Here is an 18,309-nt window from a genome sequence, read left to right as displayed (position 1 = left end):
GGGAGACAGAGCATTAACGGGGGAGGGTCAGAGAGAGGGAGACACAGATTCTGAAACAGGCTCCAGGCTCTGAGCTGTCAGCACAGAGCCCGACGCGGGGCTTGAACTCACAGACCGTGAGATCGTGACCTGAGCCGAAGTCGGCCGCTTAACCGACTGAGCCACCCAGGCTCCCCTGAATTTTTGTTTTCTATGCACTGATACTAATAGCCCATGAAGTAAAACCTCATGGATTGGGAAGTCTGATTGCTTTCCCTTTTGCTGTAAGGTCGCTAGAAAATTCTGTTTCTGCTTTAGTGATCTCTTTTTGTACATCCAGTGAAAGTTTGGAAACAAGTTTAAGAGAGGACAAGAAAGTGTTTCTGTTCATAGACCACTGTAGGGTTCACCCTGAAGAGGTAGAATCCTTGCTTTTAGCGTTGATACTTCCCTGCTCCCAGGGTTAGCCTTCGTGTTTCTGGAAGACGTTTTGGAAGGGTGTGAGGAGGTTTCCCTTCACAGGCCATTGACAAACTTTATGCAAATGGGTTAGCCGAATGGATGAATATGTATGGAAAACGGGTCCCTGGCGACCCTGGGTCAGTTGTGCAAGTGGCGTAGACAGTGTTTTCAGTGCTGCTGGCCAAAGGGCCCCGACAGCCATAGTGAGGCGTGGGTGTTGTGTGTGCGTGTGTGTATGCATATGAGTATGCATATGCGTGTGTGAGTGTGTGTCCGTGTAAAAATCCTCTTAGAAGAAACTGCTTCAGCCTTTTATTTACTGACCAATTTCACAGAATATCTGCCCAGTTTGTCACACACTAGTTTTTATTCACTTCTTTAAAAAGTTTTATTATTTCTTTGTTCTGAGAGGGAAAGTATGAGCCGGTGAGGGGCAGGGAGAGAAAATCCGAAGCAGGCTCCGTACCAGCGGCGTGGAGCCCTAAGTGGGGCTGGAACTCACGAACTGGGAGATCATGACCTGAGCCAAAACCAAGAGTCGGACGTTCAACCGACTGAGCCACCCAGGTGCCCCATTGACTGTTTATGTATAGGAAGCAACTGACCTGAAATCAAACTTTTAGTTAGATTTTTTTTAATGCACGTTCCAGAGCTATTGCTGGCACCACCTTTCATTTACCCCCGCGTTCCACACAATATAGGCTCATAGTTCCATCTCCCACAGAAAACAAGAAACTGTGTTCGTAATTGTGAGGCTGAGTCACATGAAGAAAATGACATTGTGTTTGGCAATTTATTTAAGGTAAGGACGTGCTAAAGACTTTCATGAACGAAAAAAAAATAGATTGGGTTAGAATTAGCTGAGCCTCAGCTTGGAGGAAAACCCAGCATCCCATAATAACTTAGTTCTATTAATTCTAGATGGTTGCAAGTAGTGATCCTCTTTACTCATCTCTTCATCTCTGGTGTCTGGTAATAGGTCTAAAATAGATGAATTTTATTTTAAAGGTGGAGGGGTCGATGCCACAAAGAAGATTGATATTAAGATTCATCAGGACCCTAGTTCCCTTCGTTTGAAGAAGTGAATTTGGAAGTTAGCCTAATAAAAATCTTGGTTGCTCTATGATCATAGTTTGTTCAAAGCAGTCTTCCTTTGTGTTCATACTTCTAGAAGGAGCCGGTTGAGGGCATCCCAGAATGGGAGGTGGGGGCATACAGTGCCTTTCTGAGTGTTTTACCGCCCCCAAACAGCAATTCAGTGTGGTGCATTCCTTTCGTTCTGCACTGGGGAGGTGTCAGGATCTGCCATAATAGATAGGAGGGGCTACACAGACACACACGGAAACTAGAAGGCTCTGGAAACTTCGCTTTGTTTATTTTCCTTAGGCTTTATTGCTCTCACTTAGAGAGGAAGATAACACACATTCTAACTGCCTCTTTGTATATTATGTTGTTTGTTCTGTTAAAGAGATTGGGGTTCAAACCAGTGAGAAGACACAAAGGAGGGCAGGGGTTGAAGAGTGTATGGCAAGGGGGACCACTGTGCACCTCTCTATGCCTCACTTCTCTGGGGCTCGTGATCCAGTGGAAATGATCTAATAACAACCCGGTCAGCGAAACTGTCCTTATTTCCTTTGTTCTGCCTGTCCATAGCTTCTCACATATACAGCCGAAGTGTTTCCGTGTATGAGGCATTTAGAACCTCAGAATTGCTTAGCAAGATGTTCTCTGAAAGGTTTTTTCATTGTCCGTAGACCTGACATTTTTCACAAGGAAAATTAGCAAACTCCAAGATGCATGACTTTCAGAAAATGAATCTTAAACCTTTTGTTACAATCTGCGTGACAAAGCACTTGAGATTTGTACTTCTTGACATACAGTGACACAATACAGTTCGAACTGAAGAATCGCTCTTGTAGCCTGCAGCGATGTTCAAAATTTCTCCCTGACTTCTTTGCCGGTCTACTCACATTTATATTTTAGTTCATGGCCTTTTTGCGTTCTAGAACTTTTTTTGTGCCGAAGGTGATTTTTTTTTTTTTAAGTAATATTCCATTTCGTTTCTTTTGGCATCTTGTGTTATTTCAGCTAATGGGTACTGAAAATGGTATCAGATTTTTTTTTGAAATCCAGCTGCAGCAGTAATCAGTGGTCAACACCAAATGTATTTTCTATAGGAACTGTTAGAGGATATAGAAAGAGATCAAGAAAGGTAAACGTAAAGGCTCTGCAAGCTTTATTACCTAAGTGAAAAAAAAAACGCTCTTCGGAATATAAAAACTATTACCGGGATAAAAAGGAAAGCTTGGTCACTTAAAATCCTTCTTGTAGGAAAGGGGGGAAACTTTGGTTTTAAATAACCCATCTGGCCTTCAGAGGCTTTTCCCCGGGGAGTTGCACTAACTTCTGCCACATAGATCGTGCCCGATGATGGACATAGCCCATGGCAAAGAGGCCAGGGAAGGAAAGCAAATGGACTTCTGTGAAAATACACGAGGCACAAAGAGCATCCTGCTCGCGGAGTAAGTGCTAGGAAACACTCTAAAACATGGGGAGTACAGACAGGCCCCAGCAGGTTCCAGCATTCTTGTGTGGGCTGGGATTCTGGTTTTTAATGTGAGTCCTTGTTCTCTGTGAAGTAGACCTTTGACCTACACGTCCCCCTTTTCTTTCTTTTTTTTTTTTTTTTTTAAAGCGTTTTGAAGTTAGAGCGGGGCAGTGTTCTCCAGTGAAATCACACAGAAAGCTTCGATTTCATATTTTAAACCGTGGCCTTTATCAATATGAACTCTAGTCTTCTTCATATGCTAAAGTAGTAGGGATTTATTAACGAAGGTTCTGTGAGGTTGGCTTATTTTTCAAATACAGTTGCTTAGCACCTATAGAACTGGGTGGCCCACACAGGGTCTTCTAGCAAGACTGTTTCTTGTTTTTTACGGTTGATGAGACCACTGCCCTTTCTCTGTAGGAATCCCTGACAAGATCAAGAGGAAAGCAAAATCTTTGTCATATACTCTCTATGGGCAACGTTCTATAATTTGCTTTTAAAATGACTTCCTAGCCTAGAAGAGAGCTATATGGAAGAAGCCTTTTAGAAAGGAGGTGGTTTTATTGCACGTTTATTCGTTAAATGTTTCAGGTACCTTTGTCCCAACCGTTGGTATGTCTGTGATGTTTATGTAACCAGAAGTTACGCCCACTTTTCGTAACCTGCGATTCGCTCTCAATGTGTCTCAGTCAGAAAATCTAAAAGGTGGATTTGGCGCGATAGAGTGGAAGACGGTGACCTGAAAGTGGAGACGGTTGGTCATTCCCTTAGAATCCTTGTCCAAGAGAGAAAGCAGCGTTCACTCTGCTTGGAAAATGAGGAGGATGTCTGCCTCAGCTACCTTATGAAGCGATGTTGGAAATAAACAGAGATGATGGAGGTGGAAGTGCCAAAATATAAATGGACTATTAAAAAAAAGAATATTATTGCATTCTGAATATGAAATTTCTCACACGCAAGCGAGACTCTTAATTTTGTTAAATACCCACAATATGCCAGTACCTGAGCTCGCAGCAGCCTCTTAGGAGGCCCATATCTGTACTGAAAGGTCAGGGTTTTGTCAGGTTGTCCTTGTAGTACGTAGAGGGATGGGATATCTTCTTCCATCTCTGTGATCCAGTAAGATTTTATGAGGTGTTCCAAATCCATGATGCTGAATCAGTTTAAAATCTTACTTGATGTAAAATTCTGGATTTTCTTTTTGGAGACTGAGAAATATTTTACATCCTTCCAGAAGAGTGCTTATAAGTCCTGCAGTTAATTTTCTTTCATGTAAAGTTGTGACTGTAATCTAGTGTTTAAAGAGAAGTCTTAGGAGCGCCTGGGTGGCTCAGTCGCTTAAGCGTCCAACTTTGGCTCAGGTCATGATCTCACGGTTCGGGAGTTCGAGCCCCGTGTCAGGCTCTGTGCTGACAGCTTGGAGCCTGGAGCCCGCTTCGGATTCTGTGTCTTCCTCTCTCTTTGTTCCTCCCCCGCTCGCACTGTGTGTCTCTCTCTCTCTGAAAAATAAATGTAGACTAAATAAAGATTAAAAAAAAATTTAAAGATAAATCTTTATACATCATCTAGTTTAAAGAAAAAAACAGTAAAGTGTATATTCTCTAGGTAAAACCTGAGAAATAAGCGGAGTTATTATTTTTTTCCTTTCCCTACTCTTTTTCATCACTGGACAAGCGAGGAAGTTGAGAGACTTTTTTTTCAACGTTTTTTGTTTTTTTTTTTTATTTATTTTTGGGACAGAGAGAGAGCATGAACGGGGGAGGGGCAGAGAGAGAGGGAGACACAGAATCGGAAGCAGGCTCCAGGCTCTGAGCCATCAGCCCAGAGCCCGACGCGGGGCTGGAACCCACGGACCACGAGATCGTGACCTGGCTGAAGTCGGACGCCTAACCGACTGCACCACCCAGGCGCCCCAGAGACTTTTTTTTCTTTTGTGATGTCTGTTGGACTTCAAGCTGCCCTTCCAAACTGCCCACAATCGCCACCACCAACAAAAAGAAAAAAAAAGACTTATTAAAAGGTTTCCATCTGTTCTTACACCTGATTCTTTAGGTCACTTCTATTATTACTGGACCCTTTGGTCACCACCCTGGACGAAAATTCTCTAGCGCCAGTTCTGTCTCCCACTTGAGCCTGGAGGAAACCCTTCAAAGGCATGAATCAGCCATGGTTTTTCCATCTCCATGTGAGGCAGCAGGATAAACACAACACAGGAATCTGAGGAACGTAGGTCAGGATGAAAACAAGACTAAGGAAGAGGCAAATTATGTGGCTTCAGTTAGTGCACTGGAATGCCCAGAAAGGGAAATCGGTGCAGAGAGGAATAGTCAGGGAAAGCTTGTTGGAAAGCTAAGACTTGAGCCAGGTCTTGAAGGATGGGAAACGGGGACTGGTAGAGGGAAGCATTAAATAAGAGTAGCAGGAATGAGTCTGTTGTGTTTCCAGGATCACAGGGACCCCATCCTGAACCAACATGGCGGACTGTGGACGGGGGAGCTTGGGCAATGGTATGAGCAGCAGTATCCTTCCCTTAGCACATCTGTCCCAAACTCCCATCTCCTTTCTGTAGGGCCGGTTACATACACATATATATCCTTGAATTTATGACCACTTCCCCCCACCTCCTCCACCCTTTAACATTTCCTGTGTCCCAGTATGCTCCTATTGGAATGTTCAAAATTTAGATTCCTGGGTTTTTTAGTTAAAGAATGCCATTTCTTTTTCCAAACTGTTATTCTTTTCTTAAAGGATCGAGACACTTCTCTCACCTACCTTTAGTCCCTCACCCTGCTTTTCTAAGAAGCGTTCACTCTCTGATCTTCTCCTTTGGGCAGTTTGTCCTCACTGCCTTCCAGGAACGCACTGCTTGCTTTTTCTGCACAGTTGTGTTTTCCTTCCCAAACTTACCAGGTGTTTTTGCTTCATTCACTTGAGCAGCTTTGCCTCGTAGAGGTATTCTGGAAGGAAAAATTTTTTTCAGTGTTCTTTTCTTTCCCCTCCCTGACCAAAAAAAAAAAAAAAAAAGAGAAGTATTGCTATGATTTTTTTCACAATAGTAAACTATTTAAATAGAGAAGATTTTTCTCTTAACGACTGGGTAAGAAGGTTCCCCCACCGCCATCCTGCTTGGAGCGTAAATTCCTAACTGTACCAAGAATAATCCTGGGCATTACTGGAGCGTCACTTTCACCCCCTCCCTGCCAACCTCCTTAATTAAGAAATAATGAGTTCTAAGTGGGAATTGCTTCTGCTTTGGGGAATTTTTGTAATACTTATATAAAATATAAAGCATTTTATTACAGAATATTTCTGCTTTCTCCTTTACCTAGAGGTGACTTTTTGTGTAAAGTCATTTGTCTCTAGGCAGGAGAAAACTACTTTATTTTGATAAAGGAATTCTGAATATTAAGCCTGATTCTATGACCTAAGATGAAAGTGAAGACTCCTAAATCAAATAGAAACTCTCTGCAGATTGAACCTAATGGACAAAGGAGGTCTGTTTTTTTGTTTTTGTTTTCGTTTTGTTGGTCGTGTCTTGCCCTCCCTCGCCTCCAGCGTCCGTGTTCAAGCCCGCCATCCGGCAGCCCTCAACACAAATGTGCCTCTCCTGCTGGGCCTGCCCCGGGTAGGAAGGGGGTTTTGCGGCTACACACCAAAACTTTCTTGGGAGCACTGTGGTTGCGATTTTGCCTTTGTGGTGTTCTGAACTGGTGAAATTCATCTGGCGGTGTTGGCACCGATCTGCATCAGATCAGCTATCAAGGTGGGACCCCGTATTCCCTTTACGAGCTTTAGCACAGCTTAAGGACCCCAAATGCCCCAAACAGTCTGTGCGAAGCTTCCATTCTATAAATGCTTGACGAGTGCGATTACTTTCTTAGTGGAAAAAGAAAGGTCCTGGTTACGTGTTTCTGAGGTAGCTGTGAAAACACCTACTGAATTGGAACAAAACGTAGTGGTCCTAAAAGTCAGGTACTGTAGGCGTTCGATAAACCTGTGGATTTTCAGGGTAAAACCCTCCCCTTTCTCCCTCAAGGAGACAGTAATTTCATGTCCAAAGAGGGGCCTAGATGTGCGCTTTTTTAACAAGCATCTCCTGATGATCGCGTGACAGTTAGTTAGCCATATGTTCAATATGTTGGTTAAAAAAATTCTTTTTAAGATCTTGCCCCCAACACCCCATGCCAGCCCCGATTACTTTGTGCACAGTACATATACCGTAGAGATTAGAAATTTTGACACTGGGGCAAGACAGCCCGGGATTGAACCCCAGCTCTGTCGTGCCCGTTTATGTCTTCTGCAGTTTGTTCATCTGTAAAGTGGGACGTAAGCGTACTCACCTCGTGGGGTGGTGGTGAGGGCCCAGTGAGCTGTAACATGTAGAATGTTGTTTTGGGGGCCCGGCTCAGAGTTACCACTCAGTAAGTTTTAAGTGCTACTATTCTTATTATTTGCTTTTCTTAATCCTATAGAAAACGAGAATGAATTTCAGAACTTCTCACAAAGCAATAGAAAATAGGTAAGAGAGGACAAGAGAGCATTGTGTAGACTCTCAAACCGCACAGAGCTATTTTTGAATTTCAGTTTCACCCCATGAAAGCTGTATTATTTTAACCTAACCCTCTGTGTCCTTATTTGCAAAATGAGAATATTAATACTCCCTATAGGATCAAGGTGTGGTAGGGTGTAGATAAAGCAGGTAAAAGATGAACACATTCCCAACACACAGTAAATGCTCAGTGGACGTTGTCTTTAGTGTTACTGTATGGGGTAATACTGGGGATATTTGTATGGGTTGACTACAAATAATTAATTATATAAGCTCTAAGTTTCTTTTTAGCCTATTTCATAGGGAAAGGACTAATGAGCTTAAACGCAAGTAGTATTTGTTAACTTGTATCAATTTGCTAATTATTAATTAGCTTAAAATACTGATTCATAAGTCATGATACTATAAACATATTTGTGTACATGTTATATAAAATTATAATTTCTCTAAAAGTATACATTACAGAGAAAGAAAGAAAGCAAAGAAAGCAAGCAAGAAAGACTCCGTAATCTAGCCTTAGGAGGAAAGAGAAGAGGGGAACTCAGGGAAGGTTTTTCTGAAGAAAAGGGTTTCTAGTCGCTGTTGAGTTACGAAGTTGATTAGAAATTAGGACCGAATGGGGAGGAAGTAAGAGGTGCAAAGAATAGCCTTAAGACAACCACATGTCGCTTCATTTGTGTCAAGTCAGGCTGGAATGTGTATCTGGGTGAGTTGGGTTGAGGTTACTGGGAAGAAACCAAAGAAGTCTAAAAGATAATCTGGAGCCAGACCAGGGTCTAAGAAATAGGCTCTGGTAAGGAGTTTAAATTGTATCCTGAGGGCAATAGGAAGCCACTAACAGTTACTTTTTTAAACAGGGAGGTGAGAAGATCAGATATGCTCGTTAGAGAAAGTATTCTACCTTTGTGGAAAATGAACTGGAGGGGGCCAGAAGATGGGCAGGAAACCAGTAAAGAAGGCTGTTGCAGAAATCCAGTGTTGGTGGCCTGGACTGAAAGTTAGCAGCTCTCTTTGCCTGAGTCCTCCACGAAGGCAGGTGGGGCAGCCCTATAGATCCGATTCTGGTGGTGAAACGTTCCTATTGCCTGAGCCCGATTCTCTGGTGTGTCCACCTCTCCCTGAAGTAAGTCAGACCCTTTTGGAAGTTGCATTAAGTCTCGGAGGCCACAGGAGTGCCATTAAAGCCTGTTTCAGCATACTAAATGGAATGGAATCTCAGCCTGCAGTCAGCCAGTAAATGAATATAACTTATGTTGAATTCCAGCTAATGTACAGTCTTAGAAGTAGCATTAAGTCTGGAAAGTCACTTGGGTACCATTTCAAGTACTGAACTGTGATTTACTTGGTCATACCTCAGTGGCCAATACGTGCCAATATAGCTTCCATGGCCCTTTCTACTTTGTTCCAGGGAATAACTTATGGAATGAAAACATCCATTTTTAAAATATATTTTCTATATCTTACTCGCTTTCTTGGTGGATAGGGATTATTGAGGTCAGTATTTATTGTTCAAAAATGTGTAGTATAAATGAAAGTAACAAGTCATAACCCCAAGTAATGTTTCCTATTAAATGTATATAATAAAGTCAAAAAACGGTATTGATATTCACACACTTATCCAGAAGAAATTGAAATTTTATTTTACAAGGAGTGTTTTAAACTCTCGTTTTAAGTTTATATATAATATCAATATATATATATATATTTTATATATAATATCAATATTAATGAACTGTTGACTGATAAATACCTAAATAGTGAGCCACATGCCCATGTAGCCCAGAGCTTACAAAAACAAAACTGATGTCGTCCTGGGAAGCCCTGTGAGGTCCCAAGTATGTCCTAGTCATCCTTTTATCCCCCTGTAATTATCACCATGAGTCCAGTATTTAATATACGTTTAAACCTTTGTGATTGTCACATGCTAATGAACATTAATATAGAAAGCTTATCTGAGGCCCCGATTTTTGCAGTGGAGTCGGTATTAGGAGTGTGAGAGCTGTCTGCTTCTCCGTGTTAGATGTTATGGGAACTTTGAACAATTGGTATTCCTGAAAGGCACAAATAAAGAAACCTCAAATATGAGTCTGTGTGATACTAAATGTGAAACTATCTTAGGAAATATTTTCCCTTAATAAAAATAACAAAGCCTTGGATCAGGTTTTCAGAGTTCAGAGATGTTTGATAAGTAAGTAGGAAAAGAATTTTAGATATGCAAAGAGATCGAGTCATATTTAGCTAGTTTGGGAAAGTGAAAAGATACATAAATGCAGTGGAGAATTTTAGAAATGTTTACTGAAGTAAACAATAACTGTTCCTAACACTTGTGTGGTGCCGTAGACTGCTCATTGTACTTTCTAATCTGTACTTTCCTCATCTGATCTGTTGAAGAACCTTACAAAGTCTACTTTTCACAGTTAGGGAAATTCTGTCTTAGAGGGGTTAGGCGATTTGTCAAAGTCCAAACCGCTCGTAAGTGATGACGGGAAACCCTGTTTTCTGACTCGCAAGGTAGTACTTGAATGTTGAGTAGCAAATAAATCATTGGCATATCTTCACTACCACATCATACCTGAAGGCGTCTGCGAATACTTAGTTCACACTGAAGACTTTATCCTTGAACTGCCAGCCCGTTTATTGTCTATACCATTCATTTGCCATAAAATTTTCATTTTTTTGAAAAAGGTTTTTCTGTTTACAGAAGCAGCACAGCTTCTGGGTAGAAAATTTTAAAATGTGCACTGGCTTCACGAACATTATGTGGCCAATGGTTACACCCTCCCATGGGTAACAGTTCTGAGATTTTTGTGCTTTTAAAAAATTTTTTATGATTTTAAAAATATTTCACATGAACTTACCAAGCCATTTTTTCGTTTTCGTTTTTCCTTTATCAAAATAATGTGAAAAAATTGTCCATGTAATTCAGCATTATCGTAATACCATTGCAATGTCTTCAGAGGGTTCTGCTTTCTGAATCACACCTGTTAGGGACATAAGAATGCTTTCTAGGTTTTGTTATTGGAAACAACACTGAAGAACATCTTTGCTAACTATCTCTTCGTATAAGTCCACGTATTTTTTTTTATCTTAAAGTGAATGGCAGTACAATTGCTGTTCAAAAGTTACTTAAATGTTGACCAGATAGCCCAGCCAGAAAAGCTGTACTTATTTGGATTCCCATTTTGCAGCCTATGAATCACATTTTTTACACATTTTCCAATCCCTGATCTTTTCAAAACTCTTTGCTAATATCACCAAAGATAGTATATTGTTGCTTTGAATAGTTTCACAATAAGATGGTAAATAAAACGAGGGAGGGAACTGAGGTTTGCTTTCGTGTTTGTATCCTGCACGGTGACAACTATTTATTGTTGAGCACATCTACGTAGATGTTCTGCAAACAGAATGTTACCCAGAGAGCACACGGAATACACGAAACATTGATCACCTTCCTCTTTGATTCTTGTCTTTTGAAGGACTTCAAGAGTTGCCATTGTTCTTTTGTGAAGTGAAATAATCAGCTTTTTCGGTGGGCCATTATAATGACAAGAACAAGTCTGAAAGCGTTTCAAGTTCTCGAAAGTAGCGTTGTTTTTGAGCTTGCAAGAACTTTCGAGATCATTTCATCAGATCCCATCATTTTACATTATGTATATTTAAAGCTATGAAAAAATCCTGGTGCGTTTTACAAATTGAAATGGAAAGTTCAGTGACTAATATTTTTGCACAAATGTATCATTTTGTCCACAGTTTATATGTTACGTCCTCAGAAATTCAAACCTCTTTACTCTTTAATCCTTTGCAGTACAGTGAAAGTAAAATTGTCAACTATTTCAAGAAACGATTTTGTCATGGCAATGGATTCTGGTTTTAAAGATAAACCAAGTGTGTTTGCAATGAACTTCAACTCTGTTTTATCTAAATAATGATTTCTTATGGGCACATTATTCTGCATAGTTCAGTCACCCGTATTTCTTTTCATTTTGTTTTAGGTAGCAGTTTTACAACATCATCAGGATTATATACAGGAAATAATTCACTCACAAATTCCTCTGGATTTAACAGTTCACAGCAGGTAATTTTAAAAACCAGTTTAACTTCAGAAAAAAATTTTTTAATGCAACAGATGATTTTCTTATATAAAGAAAGATCTGTTTATAGTATACTGTGAGGGCTTACCTGAGCCTTTTAATATATGTATTTTTTTTTCTTAAAAAAAAAATCTCTTTAGCAGTCCTATATGGTGAGTGTTTGGTTTTCAGATTTGTTTGATTTTACCTAGTACTGCATCATGGAATCGAAGAAATAGGAAGAGTGGACCTGATCTTACATGCAATTTGTTTGCACGTCGGGACATTTGAGTCAATGGGTGCTCGTGTGCTCCTCTGTGAATTCAGAGAAGACCCAGAAACACAATATAGATGCCCTTTGGAAAGTAAGAAATGAGGAGCAATATTCTGACAGGTTATTCTCGTGTGTTTGGTTTGGTAGGACTATCCGACTTATCCCAGTTTCGGCCAGGGTCAGTACGCACAGTATTATAACAGCTCACCGTACCCAGCACATTATATGACGAGCAGCAGCACCAGCCCAACCACGCCGTCCACAAATGCCACTTACCAGCTTCAAGAGCCACCATCTGGCATCACCAGCCAGGCAGTCACGGATCCCGCAGCAGGTAATTACGTGCATTTTATTAGTCCCGCAGGCTCTATTTCTGGTGGTTTAAATGCATTTTTCTATAGTCATATGCGCATGTAGTGGTTTCACAGTTTGGGCAAGTTTGGGCATGGCCTAACTGTAAGTCAAACATCATGATTGTGGCATTAACTTTATTTTTATTTGCTGAAAATTTTTAGTGTAAATTACGGAACTTCAAAAGCACCTGAAATTGAGGTTCCTTTCATTGTCAATATAGTCAGTTTTCAAGATACGTATATAACATCTTAGATAACTATAGATATTTAGATGCAATTATTAACTATAATTACAAACATTTGCCCACATATGGAGTATGAAAATAAGTGATGTTGCCTCAAATTTAATGTTGATTATCATTAAATATTTAAGGTTTTTCCAAAATCAAACAACATCACAGTTAATAATTGAAAGCAGTGATTCCCCTGGCCCACCCTTCTCCCCCATCATGGCCTACTTAATTTCATAACTGGGCATGAGCATTTTCATACTTCTGCACCACCCTTGATAGGCCCTTCCAGATGAAAATCTCTCCACCTCTGGAAATTTTCCTACTGTGTCTTTGATACTTCTTTCCCTCCGTTAGTGTTTTCTGGAACTCTTAATATTGTATATTTAACTTCCTGTATTGGTCTTTACCTGTATTTTGATATTTTCTCTTGTACTTCTCACCTTTGTCTTATTAAAAATGTAGTGTCGGGGTTCCTGGGTGGCTCAGCTTCTGACTCTTGGTTTTGGCTCAGGTCATGATCTCACAGTTCCTGAGTTCAAGCCCCATGTTGGGCTGTAGACTGACACCTGCAGAGCCTGTTTGGGATTCTCTCTGTCCCTCCCCTGCTAGTCTGTCTGTCTGTCTGTCTGTCTCTCTCTCTCTCTCTCTCTCTCTCTCTTTTTCAAAACAAATAAGTAAACATCTTTAAAAAATGTAGTCTCTTTTCATGGATTATGAGGTGAGCTATGATCCTCCGTCACAGACTTTTCTCCCTTTTGCCTTTTATTCTTAGAGCCAAAGCCCACTCTTTGCTAACCTTTACTATAGGTTTATCTTCCCAATATTAGCAGATGCCCCCCCCCACTAAAAAAAAAAAAAAAAAAAAAACTTCAGGTTTTTAGTATTCTACCTTCTTCTTAAATGTAGGTGAGCACTGTTTTGTTTTCGATTAGGAAGTTACAGCATTCCTAAACTTGTACCCTCACTAACTATGAACACTATTTCTGCTGCACAGCTCAACTCCAAATATTTTTTATCTCCGATTATCATATTCCATTTTCCTTCACTTTTTTAAAACTAGCTTGCTATATTCTTCCCGCAATTCACACGTCTAAATACAGTATTCACAGAACCTAGAATACAGGGCTTTTCATTAGATGTAACATCTATACGATCGCTCTCAAAATAAACTGTCACGGAAGGTATTGGATTTATTGTGGAAGCTGTTGTAGAATTTTCCTCTCTTCCCTCTGTTAATTTCATAGAGGCGTCACGAGGAAAGATAATGGCTTGTCCCAATTTCAGAGAGATCTCCTGTTTTCCTATGAACCATCTGGGTCATGCAAACTTCGTGAGGACTAAAAGGAGCTTTGAAATCGGATAGCTATGTGAACAAGTAGAGAAACGCTTTAGGATCTGTGGAAGAATAGAATGAGAAGACGGAGTGATCTTAATTAATTCATAACATTTTGACAGTGAAGACAGCGTAAAACAAAGTGAAGACTTAACTGTGTTTTTTAAATTACGGGTGACGGGCACTTGCTAAAAAATACCAATATAATTGTACAGAGAAGTTGGTCTCTGGACCGTGCGGTTATTTTAAGTGAATTTTATTTGGAAAAGGGATGCCATGTGCAAGACTGGGGAGATCACGTAGGAAACAACACAAACTTACGATTTTTTTAAGCGTACAGACGATTTTAAGGTTAAATGATCTATTTTAGATTGTATTTGAATAAATGTTTAGTGTGTCAGGTACTCATTTCAATATTCAGTATCTTTCTGGTTACAGAATAGAAACCGATTGGACTGGGGAGAAAATAATATTTTTCCGATCTCTTGGATTCACCACTTCCCACTAAAAGACAAGTGTACAGGTTAGCCTTTCTTGTGTAGTTAGAAGTGGAAAGTTCAGTGAGTTTCCACATTAAAAAGAAATGTGGATTACTTGAGAAATTTAAGGAAGATTTAGTCTGGTGTTGGTTGGTTTGTTTACATTTGCAGTATGACTGTGGACTCAGCTGGTTTTTTGGTGTTCATTTTCCTATTAGTCGTATATAAGATTATAGACTTGTCTGTGATGAAATGGAAGTTTTGAATGAGAAAAGTACATAAATTCATTAAAGAATTGGAAGGAATGATTGGTTACATATAATCTAATGTTTTTGTTTTGCAATCGAAATTAAAGAATAGGAAAAATAGTGTCTATTCTGTTGAAATAATTTCAGGTTCTTTTAGTTTTAGTAGTCTTTTAGGTTTAAAATTCACATTTTCTACACTGGACTCTAAGTTAGACTCTAGTTATTATCTGATCTAATGTAGAATAATTCAGTTTCCTGGAATTCTAAAGTACAGAATGAATATACGGTATATGCAGCTCTCCTCCCATACTTTGTACTATCTGTTCTTGTATTGTTGGTGAAATTGTGACATCATTATAAACATATAAAGATAATCTTGCAAGGATTTTTCAGGCCATACATGTAAGGACTCATTGTTTGGTATTATATTTTAAGAGAGTGCAAGCTGGGAAGGGGCAGAAAGAGAGGGAGGGAGAAACCCAAGCAGGCTCCGAGCTGTCAGTGCAGAGCTCGACGCAGGGCTCGAACTCACAAACCATGAGATCACAACCTGAGCCAAAACTAAGAGTTGGGTGCTTACCGCCTGAGCCACCAAGGCATCCTGGTGTTATGTATTTTTTAAGTTATAAAGAATAGTTCTCTTTTAAGTTCATGGTATTATGCACTATTACCTATACACATGTCACTCCTCATGAATCTTAAGTTCAAAAATTATTTTAATGTGTTTACAATTAAATATTGAAAGCTATATTATCCTTTGGATAGATCTATATAATACATTTAAAAAATGTAACTTGAACATGAAAGTTTTATCTCAAAATTTGCAATCATTTGTAATTCATTTTAAAAACTAAAAGCAGTGCCTTTGTATTCGTGTTTCTTTTTATTGAGATAAAATTGATTTTTAACATTATATTAGTTTCAGGTGCACAAAATGATGAGCTGTTTGTGTGTATTGTGAAATGATCACCACGGTGAAGTCTAGTTAACATCTACCAGCATACGTGGTTGCAGATTTTTTGCTCTCGTAATGAGAACTTTTAAGATTTGCGTTTAGCAATTTTTAAATCCTTTGCATTTATTTTTAGAAACGAGTTTGTTAGTCATGTTTTGACTATCTTAATAAAATAAAAGTTACATCATCTGGAAATAGAGAAGTATTAATCCACTTTGGGAACTACACTGAGGTTTATCGGGTCATTTAGAAAAATCGTAATTTACTTGTCTCAAAAAATCATACCTACTCTTCAACTAGTAACGCTAGCCTCTCTGCCCAACTGAAAGCCATTTTGATTGCTTCTCATTTTGGCAATTATAGATAACGCCACTATAAATATTTGTGCTCGGACTTTTTGTATAGACATAAGTTTTCAACTCACTTCGGTAAATACCTAGCAGTGTGACCACCGAATTATAAGAGTACCTTTAGTTTTATAAGGAACTGCCAACTTGTCTCCCAAAGTGCTGTATCATTCTGTGATCCAACAAGCAATGAATGAGAGTCCTGTTTCTCCACACCCTCGTCAGCATTGGTAGTGTCAGTGTTTCAGACTTTGGTCATTCTAATAGGTGTGTAGCAGTGTGTAGTTGCTTTAATTTGCATTTCCCTGATGAAATACGATGTTGAGTATGTTTTCGTATCCTCATTTGCTCTGTATGTCTTCTTTGGTAAGGTGCCTGTTCAGATCTTTTGCCCACCTTTTAATCAGGTTGTTTTCTTATTGAGTTTTCAGAGTTCTTCTATACTTAGAAGTCCTTTATCAGATAAGGTTTGCAAGTGCTTTCGCCCAGTCTGCGGCTTGTCTTTTTTGTCTCTTAATAGTGTCTTTCAAAGACACGTCAAAAGATGTCTTTTGATTGGGATGAAGTCCATCTGAGCAGTTTTTCTTCCATGGAACGTGCTTTCAGTTTTGTATCTAAAAACTCATTGTCAAGCCCAAGGTCACCTAGGTTTTCTCCCATGTAGTGACCTAGAAGTTTCACAGTTTTGCTATTTAGATTTAGGTCTCTGACCCATGTTGAACTAATTTTTGTGATAAGTAGAAGTCAGTGTCTAGGTTCCTTTTTTTTTTTTTTGGCATGTGGATGGCCCTGTTTTTGCACTGTTTGTCGAAAAACCTATCTTTTGCCACGTTGAATTACCTTTACTGCTTTGTCAAAGATCAGTTGACTGTGTTTGTGTGGGTCTATTTCTGGGCTTTCTGTTGTCTTTCATTGATCTGTTCGTCTTTTCTTTTTCCAATGTCACATCATCTTGATTATTATAACTTTGTAGAATAAGTCTTTAAGTTAGGTATCACTCCTCTGTGTTCTTCAATATCGTGTTGACTGTTCTGGGCCTTTTGCCTTTCCACATAAACTTTAGAGTGAGCTTGTCTGTATCCACCAAGTAACCTCGTCAGATTTTGTTTAGAATTGCATTGAATCTAAAGATCAAGGTGGGAAAAACTGAAAGTATTGACTCTTGACAATATTGAATCTTCCTGTCCATGTACTTGGAATATCTCTCCATCAGTTTACCTTTTTAGTTTTTTTCATCAGAGTTATGTAGTTTTCCTCATATATATCTTATACATGTTTCTTAGATTTATATTTTTTTGGTACTAATTAAATCACATATTTTTAATTCAAATTCCAGTTTCTCATTGCTGGTATCTAGGAAAGCAATTCATGTTTGTATGTGATCCTTGGATCTTAAAACTTCACTATAATCATTTATTAGTTCTAGGAGTTTTTCTGTTGATTCTTTGGTATTTTTGAAGAAAATTTTTTAATGTTTATTTTTAAGAGAGAGTGTGAGAGTGGGGGAGGGGCAGAGAGAGAGAGAGCCGGGGGGTGGGGTGGGGACACAGAATCTGAAGCAGGCTCCAGGCTCTGAGCTGTCAGCACAGAGTCCAACGTGAGGCTCAAACCCATGAACTATGAGATCATGACCTGAGCTGAAGTTGGACACTTAACTGACTGAGCCACCCAGGCACCACATTCGTTGGTATTTTTTTATACAGTTATGTCATTTGTGAACAAAGGCAGATTTATGTCTGTCTTCCTACTCTGAATATCATTTGTTTCCTTTTCTTATCTTATTGCATTAGCCAGGACTTTCAGTACAGTGTTGAACAGGAGTGGTGAGGAGGCATACTTGTCTTTTTCCCCGATCTCAGGGAACAAAAGCTTCTGGTTTCTCACCATTAAGTGTGATATTAGTTGTATGTTCTTTGTAGGTATTTTTTTGTTATCAACTTGAGGAAGTTTTCCCCTGACCCTAGTTTGCTGAGAGTTTGTATCCTGAATGCGTGTTGGATTGTGTCCAGTGCTTTTTCTGCATCTGTTGATATGATCATATGATTTGTCTTCCTTAGCCTGTTGATGTGATGAATTACATTAATTTATTTTCGAATGTTGCACCAGATTTTCCTACCTGGAATAAGTCCCACTTGGTCATGGTGTATAAATCTTTTAATACATTGTTGGATTCGGTTTTGCTCATACTTTAAGAATCTTTGCATCTCTGTTCATGAGATATATTGGTCTGTGGTTTTCATTTCTTATAATGTCTTTGTCTGGTTTTGGTATTAGGATAATAGTGACCTCATAGACTAGGAAATGTTTTCTCTGCTACTATTTTCTGGAACAGATTGAAAAGAATCAGTACCATTTATTTCCTAAATATTTTGTATAATTCACCAGTGAATCAATCTAGGCCTAGTGCTTTCTGTTTTGGAAGGTTAATTATTGATTCAATTTCTTTAATAGATATAAACCTGTTCAGATTATCAATTTC

General features: G+C 39.2%; 1 protein-coding gene across 10 annotated transcripts in view; it reads left to right on the top strand.

Annotated features, from left to right (window-relative positions):
- The window catches only part of EYA1 (EYA transcriptional coactivator and phosphatase 1), a 163,692-nt gene that overhangs the window by 45,066 nt on the left and 100,317 nt on the right, over window positions 1-18,309 (top strand). For 5 of the 10 annotated variants that reach the window (XM_047073760.1, XM_047073759.1, XM_047073755.1 and 2 more), the window contains 2 exons: window positions 11,531-11,613; window positions 12,030-12,216. In XM_047073760.1, coding sequence (XP_046929716.1) covers window positions 11,531-11,613; window positions 12,030-12,216 — 270 coding nt within the window. Of the gene's footprint in view, window positions 1-11,530; window positions 11,614-12,029; window positions 12,225-17,356; window positions 17,364-18,309 lie in introns of all 10 variants that reach the window. The other 5 variants (XM_047073758.1, XM_047073762.1, XM_047073757.1 and 2 more) reach the window with 3 other exon arrangements.

This window comes from Lynx rufus, unplaced genomic scaffold (assembly GCF_022079265.1).
Source record: "Lynx rufus isolate CCGP_SWC_20201006 ecotype Redwood Valley unplaced genomic scaffold, mLynRuf1.p SCAF_12, whole genome shotgun sequence".
NCBI lineage: Eukaryota > Metazoa > Chordata > Mammalia > Carnivora > Felidae > Lynx > Lynx rufus.
Note: the sequence above shows the minus strand (reverse complement) of the source record. Positions and strands in the feature narration are given on the sequence as shown.